The sequence below is a fragment of the Crotalus tigris genome, unplaced genomic scaffold, assembly GCF_016545835.1.
Source record: "Crotalus tigris isolate CLP2741 ecotype Arizona unplaced genomic scaffold, ASM1654583v1 scf7180000024506.7606697, whole genome shotgun sequence".
In the NCBI taxonomy this organism is placed as follows: domain Eukaryota; kingdom Metazoa; phylum Chordata; class Lepidosauria; order Squamata; family Viperidae; genus Crotalus; species Crotalus tigris.
The window spans coordinates 2,401,275-2,420,174 of record NW_024100678.1 but is presented as its reverse complement, the minus strand read 5'-3'; the positions used below and the strand labels follow the sequence as shown (position 1 = coordinate 2,420,174).

General features: G+C 36.1%; 1 protein-coding gene across 2 annotated transcripts; it reads right to left on the bottom strand.

The window, feature by feature from the left end:
• Positions 1-2,715: 2,715 nt before the first annotated feature.
• On the bottom strand, positions 2,716-18,078 carry EIF3L (eukaryotic translation initiation factor 3 subunit L). Of its 2 annotated transcripts, XM_039333523.1 has the most exons (13): positions 17,935-18,078; positions 17,602-17,650; positions 15,992-16,202; positions 15,568-15,647; positions 14,564-14,625; positions 14,354-14,423; positions 13,572-13,645; positions 12,680-12,851; positions 11,627-11,781; positions 8,921-9,091; positions 7,251-7,748; positions 6,598-6,678; positions 2,716-2,928 (listed from the first exon to the last, which is right to left on the bottom strand). In XM_039333523.1, exons 1-13 carry the CDS (start codon positions 17,962-17,964, stop codon positions 2,890-2,892), a joined length of 1,692 nt encoding a protein of 563 aa, XP_039189457.1. In that variant the 5' UTR covers positions 17,965-18,078; the 3' UTR covers positions 2,716-2,889. The 2 variants fall into 2 exon arrangements, with proteins under 2 accessions (XP_039189457.1, XP_039189458.1); XM_039333524.1 differs by lacking the exons at positions 15,568-15,647; positions 17,602-17,650; positions 17,935-18,078 and having other exon boundaries at positions 15,992-16,070.
• Between the last annotated feature and the right edge of the window lie 822 nt (positions 18,079-18,900).

The following is an 18,900-nucleotide window of genomic DNA, read 5'->3' as shown; positions in this document are numbered from 1 at the left end:
ATCCCTTATTTATAAACAAATCTGTAAGACATCAACTTTTCAATCCTGGTGTCAGCAAAAAGTCGATTTAGGATTGCCAGAATTTCATAAAAACATATTATTTTAACCATGATCAAATAAATCAACTTTATATTTCTTCCTTTTACTTCTGAAAATCTAAATCTTTAATTCATTCAAATATTGTTGTAGGATATGATTTCAAAAACCTGTCTCCCTGATAGGCCTCTTGAGACTTTAACAAGTCTCTTTCTTAAATCTCATAGAAAGACATTATCCAGGCCATTCTCTACATTTGTCATTTGCATTTCCCTTTTAATTTTCAAAACTTATCCAAAGAATGAAATCAAAAGTTTTTTTCTTTTTGTCTGGAATCCAGTCCCTTCTAGTGTCTAATTTAAATCATATAGTCTCTAATCTCTGTTATGACTTATGTAGACAAAATAATGTATCGTTCCCACAAAAAGCTGTTTTATATAATTCCAAAATCTTACAGTAAAAGTTTCAATATTCCAAATTTGTCTGTACCCTTAATTCAGTTATAACTTTTTTGGTTCAAAATCTTTAGATTTTTGCCATTCATTTCAAATTCTTTAAGTTATTGTTAGTTGTTCAGTTAATGAAGACAGATTCACCAGGTGGCTTTTCAAACCTGTTATTTGGAAGATCTCTAATATCTTTAATTTCTGAAAATAATTAGAAATGAGGTTAGCAAATTTAAATGTTTTTTTTAAAACTCCTGCCATCTGTGAACTTATCGATCCCTTCTTCTGTTAGTACTCAAACCCATGAGAGACCAGTGGTTTCCTCATGAGGAACAGCAGTTTGGAGCATATGTGGGTGATCTCCTGTCTCACCAGGTCTTTGGTCATTGCTGCAGTCATCTCTGCTCTCCAGAGAGGTTTGTTTAGTTCATATGTCTCTGCCAGAAGTCAACAACAGGCTTCATATTCCATTGAAATGTGTGCATCATAATATATATAGTTCTAGAATATAGTTATAATTAGAACTGTTCATTTACGACAAAACAAGCTCCACTGAAATCTCAAGAGTCTTAAATATTTGTGGCTATATTAGACTGCAAAGCATAACATTCTTCAATATTATTTTTTTATCATTAGTCTATCTAGTCTAGTCTAGTCTAGTCTAGTCTAGTCTAGAATATAATACAGTAGAGTAGAATAGAGTAGAATAGAATAGAATAGAATAGAATAGAATAGAATAGAATAGAATAGAATAGAATAGAATATTTGGCCTAGGAATTTATCTCCAGTGCTAGAAGTTAGGAAATATTCAACTCCTATGATTGTCACATTGTCTGCTGCCAAAATCTGTTAACACTGTTTTTCATTAAGATGGAATCTCTAGCAAAGGAAGCATGGCTCTACTTTTCCACATCAATATTGCTACATAAAGTAGGGAGTATTCTTGTAGGCTCCACATGGATGCTACTAGAGGCCCATAATGTACGTTTTAAATCTTATATGAACAGCTGACAAAGGTTTTTTTAGAACAGCTCATTATAATATTTGAAAATCATTTTAGCATTTACAAAGTTCTGAAAAATGTAAATTTTTCAAATTTGTTTATGTATTCTTGTTAATACACAGATCTCCAGCTGAGAGATTAATACTGTTTAGCTATTTTGTGGCAACCTTGTATTAGGAAAAAAGCTTGCAGATTTGTAGTTTTTGTATGAACTCAGGACTTCCTAATATGCCTATTCTGAGAAACAAACATTTTCCAAAAGGCATTAGGTAGCCTCACATTAAGTGTACAATTGAAACAATTGGCAGTCCTAATTTCATGTGCTTATCCTCACTAAGAAAGCTGAAAGGAGTCTGGCATGAACAAATTGCTGCTATTTTTTAGTAATGCTGATTCACTGCTGTCAGAAGCATTCCATAACGTGTTACTTTGTCACACACGGAAAACCCCTAATATTTGACCCAATGTAAGCAGACCTATCCTTTGTGCAGCCCAATCCTACATATGTTTTCCAAAACTACCAAGTTTAAGAGAATGATTTCCAACTTACACGGGACTGTAATCATAATTTCTTTTATTTCATATAAAAGGACTCTGAAGGTTTGCAGTATTTTTCAGTATCATTTTTTAAAAGAGAGAAATTTAATCATAAATGATAAGAAGGATGCTATCTGATGTCAACTTCACTATCTACTGGATGTAGACTGGTTTGGGGCATTAAAAATAAAATAGGATACATGGATATTGCCAAAAATCATGTGTGGACATATCCATGAGGTCACCAAGAGCTAAGCCTGATTCAGAGACTTTGTCTTTACTGTCCCAGTGCTTTACATTAAAAGAAAAAGAAAAAGAACTATATCATAAAAGATCTGGAAGACACTCTGAAGGCATTCAATCTTAGAGGGATTAAATCTACAGCCTCACGGAAATAATTTTGACATATAGCATTTTGTCTTTGCTTTCTTTTAGCAAAGCAGGGCATTGTGATTTTACATTTGAAAACTATAGGAGAAAGAACAAGCTCATATTTTTGCGAAATCAGCATTACAGCAGATCAGCTTTCAAAACAGAGGTGAAGACCTGTACTTGAGTCCTGGCAAACACTCTGCCAGCTTTCAAAAAACCCTCCCTATAGAATGAATTTAGGCAGGCCCCACAACCAAGATATCAAAAGAAGCCAAAGATTAGCTATTTCTCCCTCAAAGGGATAAATGAACAAACTCCAGAGACACAAAGAAATTTCATTTATTGAATTAGACCTTCTAGTTTTTTGTATGAGCACAACCATCTGCTATGTAAGTAAAAATGGCAGAGATTATAGAAAATTCCAGAATTCTTAGCTCATATTTCTCCCAGGCTTACCCTCTTTAAATAGGGCAAATAGCTGATGCAAGACGAGTTTCAAGGTCTTTGGCCCATCTTCTTCAGAGTACGATTCAACTGAAAGAGACAGACATCTAATTACAAGTTAATTTGGGGGGGGGGAGAAATACCCACATAGTTAAGCACTTCAGTGTCATTGCCCCAATTATACATTCTCCAAACAAGTGTCTGCATCCTACCAAAAATGCTGAGTGCAGCTGAATGAGTAAATTAAATCTAGCCCACATGCAGACTGTACTAAGGTGGACAGATCTGTGGTGTTTGTAAAAACAGATAAACACCTGCAAATTACACAAGCTGCAAATGATTTTTACAGCATTTTGTCCAAATCTATACTGACAAAATTGCTTAGAAATAATCATTCCTGGAAAATGACTATTCAACTTCTAAAAAGAAAAACCTGAAAAATATTTTTTGTCAAAGATGGAAGGTGTGTAAGGACCCACCCCACTTTGAATCTTAAGAAGACAGAACTCTTGGAATAATTCTTCCAACAGGAATCCTTTATTAAGAAGAAGTGGTTGCAGGCATGCTAGACAGGACTTGGGGTCCAAGCTCTCCCATTCAAGGTTTTAAGGGGTTCCCCAGCAGTCCCACCCAATCACCCCCCCTTCCAGTGATAGTTTCAGGCATCACAATTCCACCCCCTTGCTCCTTTCTTTCGTCTGTATGGAGACTTCAGATAACTACATGAAAGGTAATTAGCTCTCTTTTGTCATGGTAAAGTTCTTTGATGCTATTTACATTCAAAGTCTCTCTTTGAAGTTGCAATAAACACTTTCAGCTCCCTAGAAGTCTACTGAAGGAAGTGAGGGCCATAAAGCCCCTTTGTTCTTCCCCTTCTCTCCCTCTTATGGCAGAATCCAGAGAAGGCAGAATTGGGAGCAGAATTGGGAGTTTCTATATTTGATAATTAAAGATGAAATATAATTGGATTCTGACAAGGTGATTACAAAGAATTGGTACTCATTGATCCAGCTGGTTATCTCAAATCTTTTTGCTCTTGGGACTGCTTTCAGGAACCTCATTACACAATAGTATGTCATCTCCTGCAGCATTTCTCCAAATTTTTGTGCTATACTATGCATTTCTAGATACTTCCTTATTCTCTCCTTCAGCAATTATATAATCCCCCCACATGTAAATGTGACCAACTAGTTATGTATTCTGAAAGCGAGTCAATACACTCCACTCCACCTCCTAGCTGGTGGGATGCAGGAAATTGTACTGTACATGAGATGTACAGAAAAGACTTAAGCAGGTGATAGAGATATGTATGGAGAAAGATTATTCCAATATATGATATTAGAAAAGAAGTCCAATAAAGTGATGAAGATCAGAATTATGGAATGTTTTGTACTATTATGAAGTATTAACTGCTGATTAGTAAAATCAGTGTATGCTACAAGTATCACAAGTGTAGGAATAAACAAATTGCTTAGCAAATGGCTGAGTATTTAGTGTGAGGATGTGTGATATGTCCTTGATTGTTTAATGCATTTTTAAAGAAATGTGTAAGGAACACTTGTGATCATGTTGGAGACGTTGATTTGGTACAAGTATTTCTATTGCCATACTGTTGGCCGAGAACCTGAATAATGGTGCAGCAAAATTAAATGAAATTTTGCAATGAAAACAGTGAACAATTACAAGTTATATATAAATATATATACTTTATACAAAAATGGGGAAAACAGAGCAAGTAGATGAATTTATGTATCTTAATAAAATACTTACATGGGAAAATGTAGAAATTTTAAAGATGTATGAATACTGGGAGAATGGTAGTGAGCAGTATATAATCTACTCTACAGAGTTCATCAGAAATAGCATAAATGGCTGCATAAAAAGTATGCTTCTGCCCAGTTTGTTATATAGGAATGAGGTTTGGATACATCAAGAGAAGTATAAAGCTAAATAGAGTGGGAATGGTGTACTTAAGTGTATGTGATAAAAAAGGAAATAAAGTCAGAAATGAGTGGATGCAATAAGATAGTAAACTGAATATAAGAAACCAATTTGTTGAATTGGTTTAGCTGTATAGACAAAATGAATGATCGAATTGCAGATGAAAAATAACATATGGAATAAGAGGAAGGGAAAGTAGATGAATTTGTTTTATAAGACAAAGGGAAAGACTGAGCAAAAATTAATGAAATCCTCCAAAAAAATCAGAAGTTTAAATAACAAAAAGGCAATGGGTGAATATGATGGAAACAGAGATCCTTTGTGAGTATTTAGAAGAGAGGTATGGAGACATGCAGAAGAAGTGATGATATAAATTAAAATCAGCTGCTTCCTTTCTCTTATTTTTAAATGTTTAACTGCTTTGGTTTATTGGTTCTTATTCCTTTTGGCTCCTTACACAATGATGCTTAACCTGACAGGGAATAGCATAATGGGCATGCATATATAAAGTTGTAAGTTTTTTGTAATCAAGAAAACCAACAGAAAGAACATATTACAGAAATTATTATAGTAAGCAATATGGAAAATAGACCATAAATATGTACCGTAGCTCAACTACACACAATACTTTCAAAATAATTCAGCCATTTCTATTTAAAACATTTGTTGCATCCTTTGCTTGACAGTGTAAGAGTCACCTTGCAATCTTCATTAGATAGCCCAAAATTAGCATCTACAAAAATTAGATTTGCCTGGCATTATTTGTAACATAAGCTGCTTCAAATCTTGGCAAGCCTCTGCAAAAACGTTGCAGTCGAGGAGAACATCTTTCACCGACTCTGACCTTTCATTTTTACGAGGGCAAACTCTCTGTGCAGTAGGGATCCCCTGACCCCTACTTTTTCAACATAAATACAGACATGTTTACTCAAAGCAATATGGTATCTACAATGGTTAGGATTAAATAAGAAAGCATAGTTATAATTAATGCCATGTTAACCATGCACTTTCTTATGAAGCTGGCTGGTATTTGTTATATTTTAAAGTTACGATGATAAAATGCACCACACAACTCTGAATGAACCTTGTATTTAATATAAATTTGGTGGTTGCAAGAATTAGGAACTGCATTCTCCTGAACTAATGGGGTGGCAAAGAAGGGTTGAAGCTCTCCATTCTTACTCTTCTGTCCAGAATAAAAAAAAACTGGGTATTTGGGGAGGGGAGAGCCTTTCTTCCCCTCCAGAAGAGACTTGCCAACTCCCAGCAGTGTGACAACCTCTGAGGACTTAATCACAGGGCAGCTTTATATGATGCTCATCTGGTAGTTTCCCTCAATTTTCCCACCATGATCCCATGTTAAATGACCTGTACAGATGGTAGCAAGCCATTTCAGTTTTTTTAAACAAAATAGGAATTAGGGATAACCATTTTACTTACACAAACACAAACACACACGCACACAGACATCCCTTTAATCTTTTGGATAGATTTCTGGGTAATGCAATGACCTCTTCAGGATAGCTAAAACAGCCACATTTTGATCTCTGGGCAGCAGGTTGCCGAGAATACGTGATATATTTTTGACAACTCTCTTCTCTCTCAGAAAGAGGGCAGCAACACCAGCAATTGCTTCCTTTGGGGGCTGCATACAAATGTTGGAACAACTGGTACTCTTTTAGTATTTGACCACCTTTGTATGGGAAAAAGCCCAGATTAAAGTAATAAAGAAGTGTAACTTTCATGGCCACTAGGTTTTGGGAACTATGCCATTTATTTGTTTATAAGTTTCTCCTATGCATTCAGCCATTAACTTACCTCTTCAAACTTATGAATCTGACGGATGAAGAAATCTCCATAGCGTCGAGCAACTTTTGTATCTGCAATATGGATCATGTCCTGCCAAGAGACAAGAAGAAGTTGGAAACATATTAGGATTCTGCTAGGAGACAACTGTTGGGATTAGGGTTTTATTTTTATACTGCTTTACATCATGCTAAAACATGAGATGTTTGTCCAGATAAGAACTTGCCCTCATGAAAATGAAAACAGACTTGTTATATTACCTGCTATTATCTTTGTTATATTACCTGCTATTATCTTAGACTGGTTTTAGTCTGTTTGGGAGTTTCTGTCTGAAGCTCATGCCCCTCAGAGAGGTGGCCTAGTGATCTGATTTCACAAGGGAAGGCCTTCAGAGAAAAGCTGAGGCCCCACCTCTATTACTATATGGCCCCTGAGAAATGGTCAAGGCAAAGGAATGGTGGGGCTTTCTAGTTTTTACATCAGTTTCCAACACAAATTTATCTCGGATGTATAAAGGAACTTGAACTCCAGAGAAGATGTAAATGACTTTGATGACAATGCATTCCATCTACCCTGTTGACTAGAATTCAGTACATCTTAACAGTATCAAGTTCAGATATTATGCACTTCTGTCAGAAGGGTTGGAGAAAAGTCAAATGACAGACCTTGTCGATGTAGAAGTCCACCTCAGAAGCCGATTGAAACTCTCCATCCAAGGCAGAGATGCCACTTGTCCAGACTAGGTTTTTCATTTTGTGTTTGAAGACCAGCAATTGGATGCAGAATTCCTGCTCTGTGAGGTCCAAGAAGCCAGCCAGCTTAGTCACAGGCATAGTAGTGTACAGTTTTAGGAAACTGCGGATGGTGGACAGTTGAGCTTGCTGCTGGACTTCATCAGCAAAGACTTTCAACTGCTGCAGGTATGGCTCCTTATGATAATTGGGATGCACATTGTCGTAGTTGGGTACCACGGGTGAGACAAATTTGGGACAAGCATAGCTGAACAGCTCCTCGTATACCTGGGGGTCTCCCTTCTGCATCCGCAGCATCTTATCCCCGTATTTCTCTCTGAGCTGCAGGTGAATGCTTTCATCAATGCGCATTGGATACATGGCAAGAGCAATGGCCAGAAGAGCATGCATCTGCTCATTTTGCTTGTTGATCTGAAAAATAAATAATGCCTGTAAGAAACATTCAAGATCAATTACTCTTTACATTTAAGAATATATATGTGTAGCGGCTACTGGCAAAGTAAAAGAAAGCCACATTATTAAGTCTTACTTCTGCCATGAAGCTTTCTGCCAGGTAGCTTTCAAAAGCAAAAACTCGAGAAGCTAAAGTAGAGAGACACATAATTGGAAAGTAAAAGCTGTCTTGATCCACTAAGCAGACAGTGGCAGCATTCTAGTTCTGTATTTCTTTGATTAATGGACCAATGCCTTTGGGTAACTGGACTAGCTTCTTTTTCATTTACATAAAGAACATATTTTTTAAAAAGTGCTTTGAAATCAATACTTAATGCTTTTGGTGGCTTTAAACTACTTTTAGCCTATTTTTAGCATATTCTTGCCACTTCATTTCTTTTCAGGAACACTTCAAAAATAAAATCCCAAAGAGTTCTCAGCTCTTCGAAAATTAATTTTGAATACCAACCCAATAAGGAAAACTATCTCTAAGAATTCATGATAGGAGTGACTACCAGGTTCAAGAAAGTAACAGCAAGAACAGAAGGAATTGAGATACCTTCATAGGCATATGGTGCAATGCAGCAGACTGGAAAGATCACCTGACAGGATACATTAACAAAGAATATAAATTTTGGACAGTTCACAATAAGGAGCCTGTCCCATAGAAACAAAATTTGAAAACAGTTTCAATACATGGAGGGGTGGGAAGGGGAGAGGGCATCAGCAGTACACGAGCAGATTAGGGAAATAAACAAGTTAAATCAAATTATCAAAGGTGTCTGAAAGTGAAGAGTAAAGTCTGACATACCTAGGGCAAATGAAAAGGAACAAAGAATAAACAGTCTCCTGAAAGATTTAACCAGTTGCCTACTGGATACCTCTGGAGCTATTGATGCCAGGAAGGTAAATAAGGCTCAGCTAAACCAGAAGGTATTTGCAAATTTTTAAACAAATTGATTTGAACTGAAAGCTGAATGCTGAGTAATATAGTCTACAACATGCTTCTTGATATCAGTGAAATAGATACTGGTAGAATTGTGCTGTAAGAAGATCACTATGCCTGGGAAGAAACGGCACTGTTAGCAAATAGGAAAGAATTTCCAAGGACACCTCTTAGAAAGAAGGGCAGAAACCTTACTCCCTTTTACCATTTCATATTTGTAGGTTGTTCTCTGGAACATGCTCTTGGTCCTCTGAATATATAGGAGAATATTAGCAAAGACACGGATTGCATCTTGGTAACGTCGCATCATGAAGTATGCAAAACCAACATAGTAATAGGTGGTGACCTGGCATTCCGGCACTCGTGAATACATACTCTGAGCAAAGGGAGACATTGTACAGCAAGTGAGGAGTCAGAAAAGAAATGTTAACAGTCTCTACAAAGAGAGAACAGCATCATTCCAAAGGCTATGATTTAAGAACTTTGCTCCAAATGCATTCAGTCTATAAATGAATATTATACGGGTAGATGCAAAATAATCTCAGCAAGTTTGGACTTCAACACCCAGAATTTCCCTAAGTAGTATGTTGGCTGGGGAAATTCTGGAAGTTGAAGTTCACACATCTTAAACTTGCTGAGGTTCAGAAATACAGGTAGTCCTCAACTTATGGCCACAATTAAGCCTTGAAATATTTTGCCCAATTTTACGACCTTTCTTGTCAGTTGTTAAGTGAATCACTGAAATTGTTAGGTTAGTAACACAGTTGTTAAGTGAATCTGGTTTCCGATTGACTTTGCTTGTCAGAAGGTCTCAAAAAGTTTTCCAAAGGCAGGACAAGAAGCAACGGGTGGAAACTAATCAAGGAGAGAAGCAACCTAGAACTAAGGAGAAACTTCCTGACAGTGAGAACAATTAACCAGGGGAACAACCTGCCTCCAGAAGCGGTGAATGCTCCAACACTGGAGGTTTTTAAGAAGAGACTGGACAGCCATTTGTCCGAAATGGTATAGGGCAGTGGTTCTCAACCTGTGGGTCGGGACCCCATTTGGGGTCGAATGACCATTTCATGGGGGTCACCCAACAATGGAGTCCGTCATTTTTTTTCCCCCTTTTCCTTAGCTGTGCTACTCCCTTTTATTCTATTGGCTTTTGAAAGCCAATAGAATAGACTCTCTTGAATAGAGTCTAATTCTATTGGCTTTCAAAAGCCAATAGGAATTGTCCAGGCTCTGTCCTGCTGAGCCCGCCAAAAGTCCCATTCTGCAAACGGTGCTGCACCAGTTGAATAGTCCTCGACTTACAACCGGTTGAGTAGTCCTCGACTTACGACCGGTTGGGGGTCGCAGCATTAAAAAGGTTGAGAACCACTGGTATAGGGTTTCCTGCCTGAGCAGGGTGTTGGACTAGATGACCTCCAAGGTCCCTTCCAACTTTACTATTATTATAAGGTGATCACATGACTTCAGGACACTGCAACCATCATAAATACGAGTCAGTTGCCAAGCGTCCAAATTTTGTTCACATGACTATGGGGATGTTGTAACAGATGTAAATTTGAAAAGCAGTCATAAGTCACTTTTTTCAGTACTGTTGTAACTTTGAATGGTTACTAAATGAACTATTGTAAGTGGAGGACTATATGCACTGTCCCATAGTGTCTTAGAAGCACCGCAGCAAAGAACCTGCTCTGTCAATCTCAATGTAGCATTTTAATCCTACAACTTTCAGAGAGATAGGCCTGTTAAGTTTCTTGCAACAAACATAATGAAGAGATACAGAATACCTTAAACTTGAGCAACAAGACATTGTTATTTTATTTTATTTAAACCAGTCTATGATTTTAAAAACAAATTTATTCAGCATTTTTAACCCAATCTTGATCATAGATATTTTAAAATAGTTATCTTCAGCTAGCTGGCAAAAAAGGAAAGATACACATTTTTCTGTGATTAAAAGGTACAATGTAACAAGTTTCACCACTGTAAAGATCTCATATTACAACCTTCCTCAACTTTGTACTTTCCAGATATGTGATGTGATTCTTGACAGGAGTAGTCTAAAAAGGTACAAGTAGCTGTCATCAGAAACTGTGGCAATCCTGTATGAAATCACAGGAGCTGTTTATTTTCAGCTCAAACATAGCCCAAATATAGATGGGGCTATATCTATATAGATCAGGGATTCTCAACCTTGGCAAGTTTAAGACTTGTGGACTTCAACTCCCAGAATTCCTCAGCCAGCTTTGCTGGCTGAGGAATTCTGGGAGTTGAAGTCCACAAGTCTTAAACTTGCCAAGGTTGAGAACCCCTGATATAGATACAGATTACTAGTTTTCTTCATATCACCTTGTTTATAGTATACAACCTACCTGATTTATTTGGAATCAAGGGAATAGCAGATTTGGAAAAAAGTGGTTAGTGAATGATGGGAGAAGTGCAGCTAACAGCTACCAGAGAAGAAAAGAAGTAATTTTGGAATATGCTTTAATTTTCTACATTATATTGTTAAAATGGGTTATAGCTTGAAAAAAAATTATATGAAATGCAAAACCTGAACAGTAATGATAACTTAGTATTTAATTGCCTGAGAATATAAAAGCATCAGAATCTTTTAAAAAGGCTCCACATCTCTTTTTAGTACTAAAAATAAAAGCAAGTGGAAAATCTCACCACACAGTTGAGACATTCACCAGGCTCAACTTAACATCCACTGTTTATATAAAAATTGTTTTGCAGAACATTTAGCATCCTACCAAATAAAAATTCTTTATTTATATAAATATAGCTGCCCAGAGCCATATCGGTGAGATCGATGGCCATATAAACCCATGCAAATAAATAAATATTCCAGAAGCCAAAGGTCTTTCTTTTTTAAAAAAAATCAATCTTCACATAATGGTGGCTCTATTACCTTCTTGTTAAGCTCAATATTTTCCAGAACTTTAATGGCTTGATAATAATCACCCAGCAATGAATGGAGGCGCAGCAGACCCACAAGGCTAAAATAGCCCAGCATCTTATATAAAGAATGACGACCGTATTCTCCAGCAACACTCTCGGGGTCACCTAAGGGAAAAAATGTAAAACTATATATGTGAACTCTAAATACAACCAAAATCATGGCATCCGGCCCTCTCAATTCCTGGCAAATAGATGGGGAAGAAATGGAGGCAGTGACAGATTTTATTTTTCTGGGCTCCAAGATCACCTCAGATGGCGACTGCAGCCAAGAAATTAAAAGACGCTTGCTCCTGGGGAGGAAAGCTATGGCAAATCTAGACAGCATTCTAAAAAGCAGAGACATCACCCTGCCAACAAAAGTGCGTATAGTCCAGGCCATGGTTTTCCCAGTTGCAATGTATGGCTGTGAAAGTTGGACCATAAGAAAGGCTGAGCGCCAAAGAATTGAGGCCTTTGAACTATGGTGCTGGAGAAGACTCCTGCGAGTCCCCTGGACTGCAAGGCGATCAAACCGGTCAGTCCTAGAGAGATCAACCCCGACTGCTCTTTAGAAGGCCAGATCCTGAAGTTGAAACTCAAGTACTTTGGCCACCTAATGAGAAGGAAGGATTCACTGGAGAAGAGCCTAATGCTGGGAAAGATTGAGGGCAATAGAAGAAGGGGACGACAGAGAATGAGATGGCTGGATGGAGTCACTGAAGCAGTAGGTGTGAATTTAAATGGACTCCAGAAGATGGTAGAGGACAGGAAGACCTGGAGGAACGTTGTCCATGGGGTCGCGATGGGTCGGACACGACTTCGCAATTAACAACGTAACAAAATACAACAATGAATAAAAATGCAAATTTCAATCTGCCAGCTTGATTCCTGATCAGAAAAAAATAGCTGGAGACTCACAATCAGAATGAAAATTGCTAGACCTTCCATATTAATAAATTACTGGATAATTATTGATAATTGATAGTGGTAAAGCCCACTTATTTTAAAATATTTACTCTCTTACCTCCACTGGTATAAACTTCCAGTTGCCTGTTGATGTTGGATTTGTCCACGATGGAATATAACACATTAAGAACACTGTGGACATTCCAGATCTTAGGATTTAACCTCAAAAAATCAATTTCTTCCTCAGATTTCTTGGCAGTCTTGCAGCGATACTGACTGTAGGACTGAAACTTTACAAGGATATAGAGAATACAAGAGAAAATGAGGATGGTATTGTTTTCCTCCTAGGACACTTTTTTTTTTTTACATAACCAAAATAAAATTGAAATGACTAAGTAAATTGGAATTACCCAAAGCGAAAAGGAATAAAGAGCAATTTATTAATGAGTACAAATGTTATGCTGTATTGTAACAAAACCAAACTATACATTATTTTACAAATGAAAATCTTTACCAACCTCCCCACATTAAAAAAACATCTTCTCACAAGTTTTCATAGTGCTAACCAGAAATCAAATTACAACTATAACAATTTGTAGGAGGAAAGACAAATAGTGTGAGAACATTGAATAAAATTACAACTCATCACAAAAATATTATTCCAAATCACTAACAATAGGCATATTCCTATCTAAAATACCTGTAGTATATGATAAACAGAACTGGCTCTAAACAGAGTTTAGAGCATACAAAATTATATACAAATTGCATTCTTATATGTCAATATAGAAATAAACCCCTCCATGCATGCATATATATGCTTGGATATCAAACAGAAAGACATATACGTTCTAACCACAAGTACCGGTATCTGGAATTCTTACTGCTTTGGGACGTTTTGTGCAAATTGCTTGCACGCTTAGCATCTGATTCTAATGATCTTCGCAGATTTTCATCATTGTTAAAAAACGGCATGCAGAATAGACAAAGAGAATAATCCATTTTTATACCTGATATATAAATTCATCTATAATATCCCAGAGCCATTGATTGGGTAGTTCTAGAGGAGCTGGGCCATCTGCATCTAGAAAGGAATATTCATACAGAATATGAAATGAATAATACCAGACAAAGAGTCTTTATATTTTCACTCCCGCCCCCCGCATCTTATTGATAAAAGATAAATAGGAAATCTTGGACTGCTGACTGAGCAGTTCCAAAGACAACTTAGAAGCCTAACTTTATAGCTTTATTAAACAATTCTGCATTGTGCCAAGGCCCACTTCAGAATGTAATTTACCAATTTTAGGGGAAAACATATATATCGCTGCATTTTCCTATGAGTTACTTTTAATCCAAAGTAGATCCCACCATTAATTAATGAACACTGAATATTTACCAACTGAACTAGAGCTGGCACAGTTGCTTCTTGGTTTAATTTTACATACTTGTATTGTTTTCTAGGTATTCTAAATGAACATTATATCATAGAAGATCATGTCCTTAGCAGAACAAAATGTAAAAAGGAAGAGAAGAAGCCAAAGAGAGCTATATAAAATAAGAATAAGGAAGGAAGTGGATTTTTCTTTAAAAATAAAATCAAATAAAGGTATACTAACAAAAGGGATCAGATAGCTTCAGAAGGTTTCAAGAAAAACACACCTGGGAACAGAGTTATATATTAGGATGCTAACATCCTACTCCCCGCATGTTATTCTAAATATAGAAGATATAATCTTATGACCCCTTACACAATACAAAGAATTATACATATATAATTTTAGAGACTCACTAAGAATATAGTTGAAGAGATTGCAGTAATTGTAATAAGACTCAAATCTTTGTTCCAGGGTTGGACCACCCTATAATAAATGAAAAAAGAGTAAATAGATGCCTGAATTTCTGAACTGAATGAATGTATAATCTCAGAGTTCTAAGTAATCAAAGCAATTGAACAAGTAAATGTACTTTTCATTAAGGACAATCTAAATCTGATACTCACACTGACTTTAGCATAGATGTGTCTGTAATACAACTCCTTGTACAAAATCAAGAACACAGCATCTACAATTAAAGAAAAGCTATAAATCATTGTATTTGAAGTATTTGCCTTTGAGTTTTCCATTCAGTCAGTCTTCAAGTATCTGACACAAGTGAATATAATACAATATATCAGAAATTCAAAAATTTCCTATAATAAATAAAAGTCACAAAATATGCTGCAAAAACATATCAACGGCACCATGCTCTGGCAAATAAAATTTCATATGCTATCTGAAAGTTAATGAATATATGCTGGAATATGCTACATTTTCATCTGAATATAATCTGCCTTGCTAATGAGCATCTGAGATATCTCAGAATTGGTGCATTTCACAAAAGCACCACAAAGTGTTTTTAATCCTATACTACCATTAAGATCCATAACTATAATAAAAACTATAATAAAATATTCATTTTTTAATAAAGGGAGAAAAACTATTCTTGTTGTATATTAAAATTTATAGTAGTGTACTATAAAATCTTCAAGCATTGAGTGGCATTGTTAAAAATTGATTCAAGGATAAAGAGTGATGCAAAAAACAGGAAAATAGCTAAGACAGGAGATTTCTTCTGGCAATAGAGGCCCTCTAATTTGTTGAAATTATGATATCAACAACTTAATACAGTAGGGTAGGACACAAAGATCAAGAACAATATTTTTATACCTCTTAAATTTGGCATGAGTCTCGCAATTTCCATGCAAAAAAACAAGCTAGATTTTTTACAATAAAAAAGAATAAAGTCATTTTTAAGTTTATCATATAAATGTTAGAAATGTGGATCAAATCAGATTGCATGTGACAAATCCTGTTAAAAGATCATTTGGAGTTAAGAGAGTTCAATGCAATTCTCAACCTGTCTTCTTCAATATGTACTGGTTTCTCCCTCCCCCCCCTAATAAAAAAATTACTCTTCCAATGCAGGACAAACATCAGAATAAAATTTTCTATTAAAAATTCTTACCATTTCCAACCTGTGGTGCAATAGCCTCTGCTTCTGGCCAGGGAGTGTTTTTAAAGAACCTTTCGGTTAATTTAGTCCAACTGCAATACACATCAGTATAGTATTTAGAAAATCATGGCAATACCGAGTATAATTAACCCACAATTTATATGATCCCCTCTCACTTTTTACCAATCTTACGTGTGTAAAGATTTCTATGAGAAAAGTGGTAAAAAAGATACTAAAGAACAAGATTCTTCAATGTCATATGCCATCATGTGGGCAGAACTACCTACATAATCTTTATTTCCCATTATATATTCACAAATATATAGTGATGTATCAGTTAGTCATTAATATTTATCTCTTTTAATGTTATTGAACCCTAATAAAAACTAGCCATACTGAAAATTCTCACTCTTTTCTGAAGCAAATGAAATCATACCTGTTTTCATAGATGTCTTGGATCTCATATACCTTCTGATCAATGACATCACTAGATATGCGACTGGCTTGAAGCTCATACACTTTCTGGTCAATCAGATCTGAAACAGTCTTATGAAAGTACTGGATAAAATTTTTTATCACTTCTGGAATCACCTGATAGGTTTGCTGTTCATATTGCCGTTCATAGGCTAAATCCTGTTTTGGATCTCCTATGAAATACAAGAAATAACTACATCAAAACAAAATATCAGGAAGACATAAAATAGCAACATTTTGAACCTAACATTTAAATGCATACATCTCTGTTTTAGAATCCTCATTTTTAATAAAGTTCTTCAAATGTGAACATGGGCAGATGCCAGCAAGGGGGAATGAGAAGAGGAATGATAACATACTGGTGATAATGTCATCCATGCAAATACCATTACTTTCATACTTGCAACAATATATCATGACGAAAATATATAATAGCAGCTTTTGCGTGATGAAATCTGTCTAATTTAGAAAGTGCCCATTTCCCTCACAGAAGCTCATAGGCCATCATAACCCATTCAACACTTTGGCAACATTAGGGTTTGCTGTGGAGGCCAACATGAATATTACTAAATAAGACAACAAAGGGCATGGGGAAAAAGCAAATGGAACAAAAGTAGGCATTCTAGAAGGCCCTCAAAAATGATTTTTGCCAACGAGCTTGGGGATCCCATGAATTTGGGGACTCTATTAAATGTGAGTTAACTAGATGCACTCTTTGTATGCTTTGCTGTCTTATTTCTTGTTCTGTCTTATTTCTTGTTTTTTTAATCTTGCTTTTATATTGTCTTTATTCTAATTTAAGTTGTGCTTTTTAATAGTATTTATGTATTTTGTTCTATTACAAATATTACCCAGAGTCACTATGCGACTTTAAGTTATAGTATTCTTGATATCCAAGTCATTAATTCGGTAATTTTTCTTAATTAAAATTTGCTTTTCAATTGGCAGCTTCAGAACACATATGGATGGCTATTTCATTATATTCCTAAACTACCCTAGGAAGTAATTTGTTTTGGGAGAGAGTGACTGCTCTATAATCACCCAATTGAATTCCATAACTGAGTGGACAGTTGAATCTGGATCTTCCCAATTCAATCCTGACAACTTTAAAAATGTATTAAATTAAATCCCATTATTCTTAAGCAAGCCAATCTGAATACAACACCTACAATGGATTACAAGAATGGAAAGTACAAGAATGGAAATGTCTAGGAGTTATTTTGTGTAGCCATTTTTTTTAGCATCTAGTTTCCACTCATTTTTTTTCACATTTTAGCCTATGACTATAAATTAAAGCAATTTGCAAAGAAACAAAGAAAAATTAAAGTTGCTAAAATGAATATAGGTCAAAGTACTTTCTTTCAATAAGAGACAAATATCAAAAGTTTCATAAAGCATATAATTATCCATTTTTTGTAAAAATTGAATAAAAAGTGGGCTAGACTCAAAGCACTTCTGAACGGTACTACCATCATTTATATAGCACAACAAACATCTAAGATAGTATTCTTTGCCTCCAGGAATATAAACTCGAAGTAGCACGTCTATCAACATGAAAGTATACGGACTCACCTGTGTGTAAATCATAATCCCCTGGATAAGTATATGGATCGTAAGAGCCCTGCGAAAAGAGAGCGTGGGAAGGGAGGGCTTGAATCTGGTACAGACAATACGATGCAACCTGCTTAATCGTTGCCCCCCTCAAATGTGAATACCACGGCTTTGGAAAACAGACGCCTCTTCTCGGCTTTGCTTTTAGTGACAGATCAGCCTAACAACCCCTCCACTAAATGGAAGCAACCCGCCCATCGCTTTTATCCGAAAACGCCAAGCAAACCATCCATGAAGGTCCCAATTCCCACACGCCAATCAAGTTCTCAGTGAATAGATACGCAAAGCTTGTACCTCTTCGTAATCGTCCATCGGATACGACATGGCGGGCTTTACAGCACGAAAAAAAAGAAACCGCACACCGCCAGCCGACCAGGCTCAGAACGTTGCAGCAAAGAAAGTCTTCCGGCCACCAAATTTGTGGAACTTCCCCATAAACCGGAAGTCGCCAGTATAAATAGTCCGTTTTGGCCGACTGTTGCAATTACTGTAGGGATGAGAGAGACCGCCTTAATCTACTGCTAAGATGAATAAGTAAATGTGTTATATTTAGTGTGTGTATGTTATAGGCCTAACGGCAATCATGCTTAGTAAACCCGTATTTGGTACACTGTCAATTCTGTTATGAAAGAAATGCGGGTTATAAATCTATTGAATAACAGATATGTGTTAGATCAAATCAAAAGACTCAAAGCATTATCTGATCTTCAACATTGATCATTTAGTTGCAATATCGCAAGCAGGGTGAAAATGTCACAAATTTCCATTGATTTTTAGTGATCAGAATTGATGGGATTTGACAAATGTATAGAGCAAAGATTTGAATGCCTCACTAATAACCACCACAGAAGAACATTGCCTGGTTGAGGAATTCTGGGAGTTGAAGTCCACAAGTCATAAAAGGGCCAAGTTTGAAGACCTCTGCACTAGATAATAAAACAAATTTCTGAATCACAATTGCAACTCAAATGAATCCATAATTACTAAGCAAGAATGGTGAAAATAAGTATAAACAAAAATTTAGCCACAGTTGAGATATTTCTGTACTGCTATTTTTATAAAAATTCTCTGCCTCCAAAGGGGAGCAAAAGGATTACAGAATATTTGTTTCCTGAGAATGTTCCTGTACAATTTCAATAGGAAAAAAAAAACATAAGTAAAGCTAGAGAGGAAAAAAAACATGACACCAAAAGTTAAACCTACTGAATGGGATTTACTTGTCAATGCTTAATACTACATTTATAACAACATATCCTTGAA

Excerpts from the sequence above, each read along its gene's own strand:
- EIF3L (XM_039333523.1), bottom strand. The coding sequence starts at position 17,964 with ATGTCGTATCCGATGGACGATTACGAAGAG. Across the intron at positions 13,646-14,353 it reads TCTCTTCAACTATATTCTTA|ATGCAGATGGCCCAGCTCCT; the intron begins GTGAGTCTCTAA and ends ATTCCTTTCTAG. Across the intron at positions 9,092-11,626 it reads ATATTGAGCTTAACAAGAAG|AGTATGTATTCACGAGTGCC; the intron begins GTAATAGAGCCA and ends CCCTTTGCTCAG.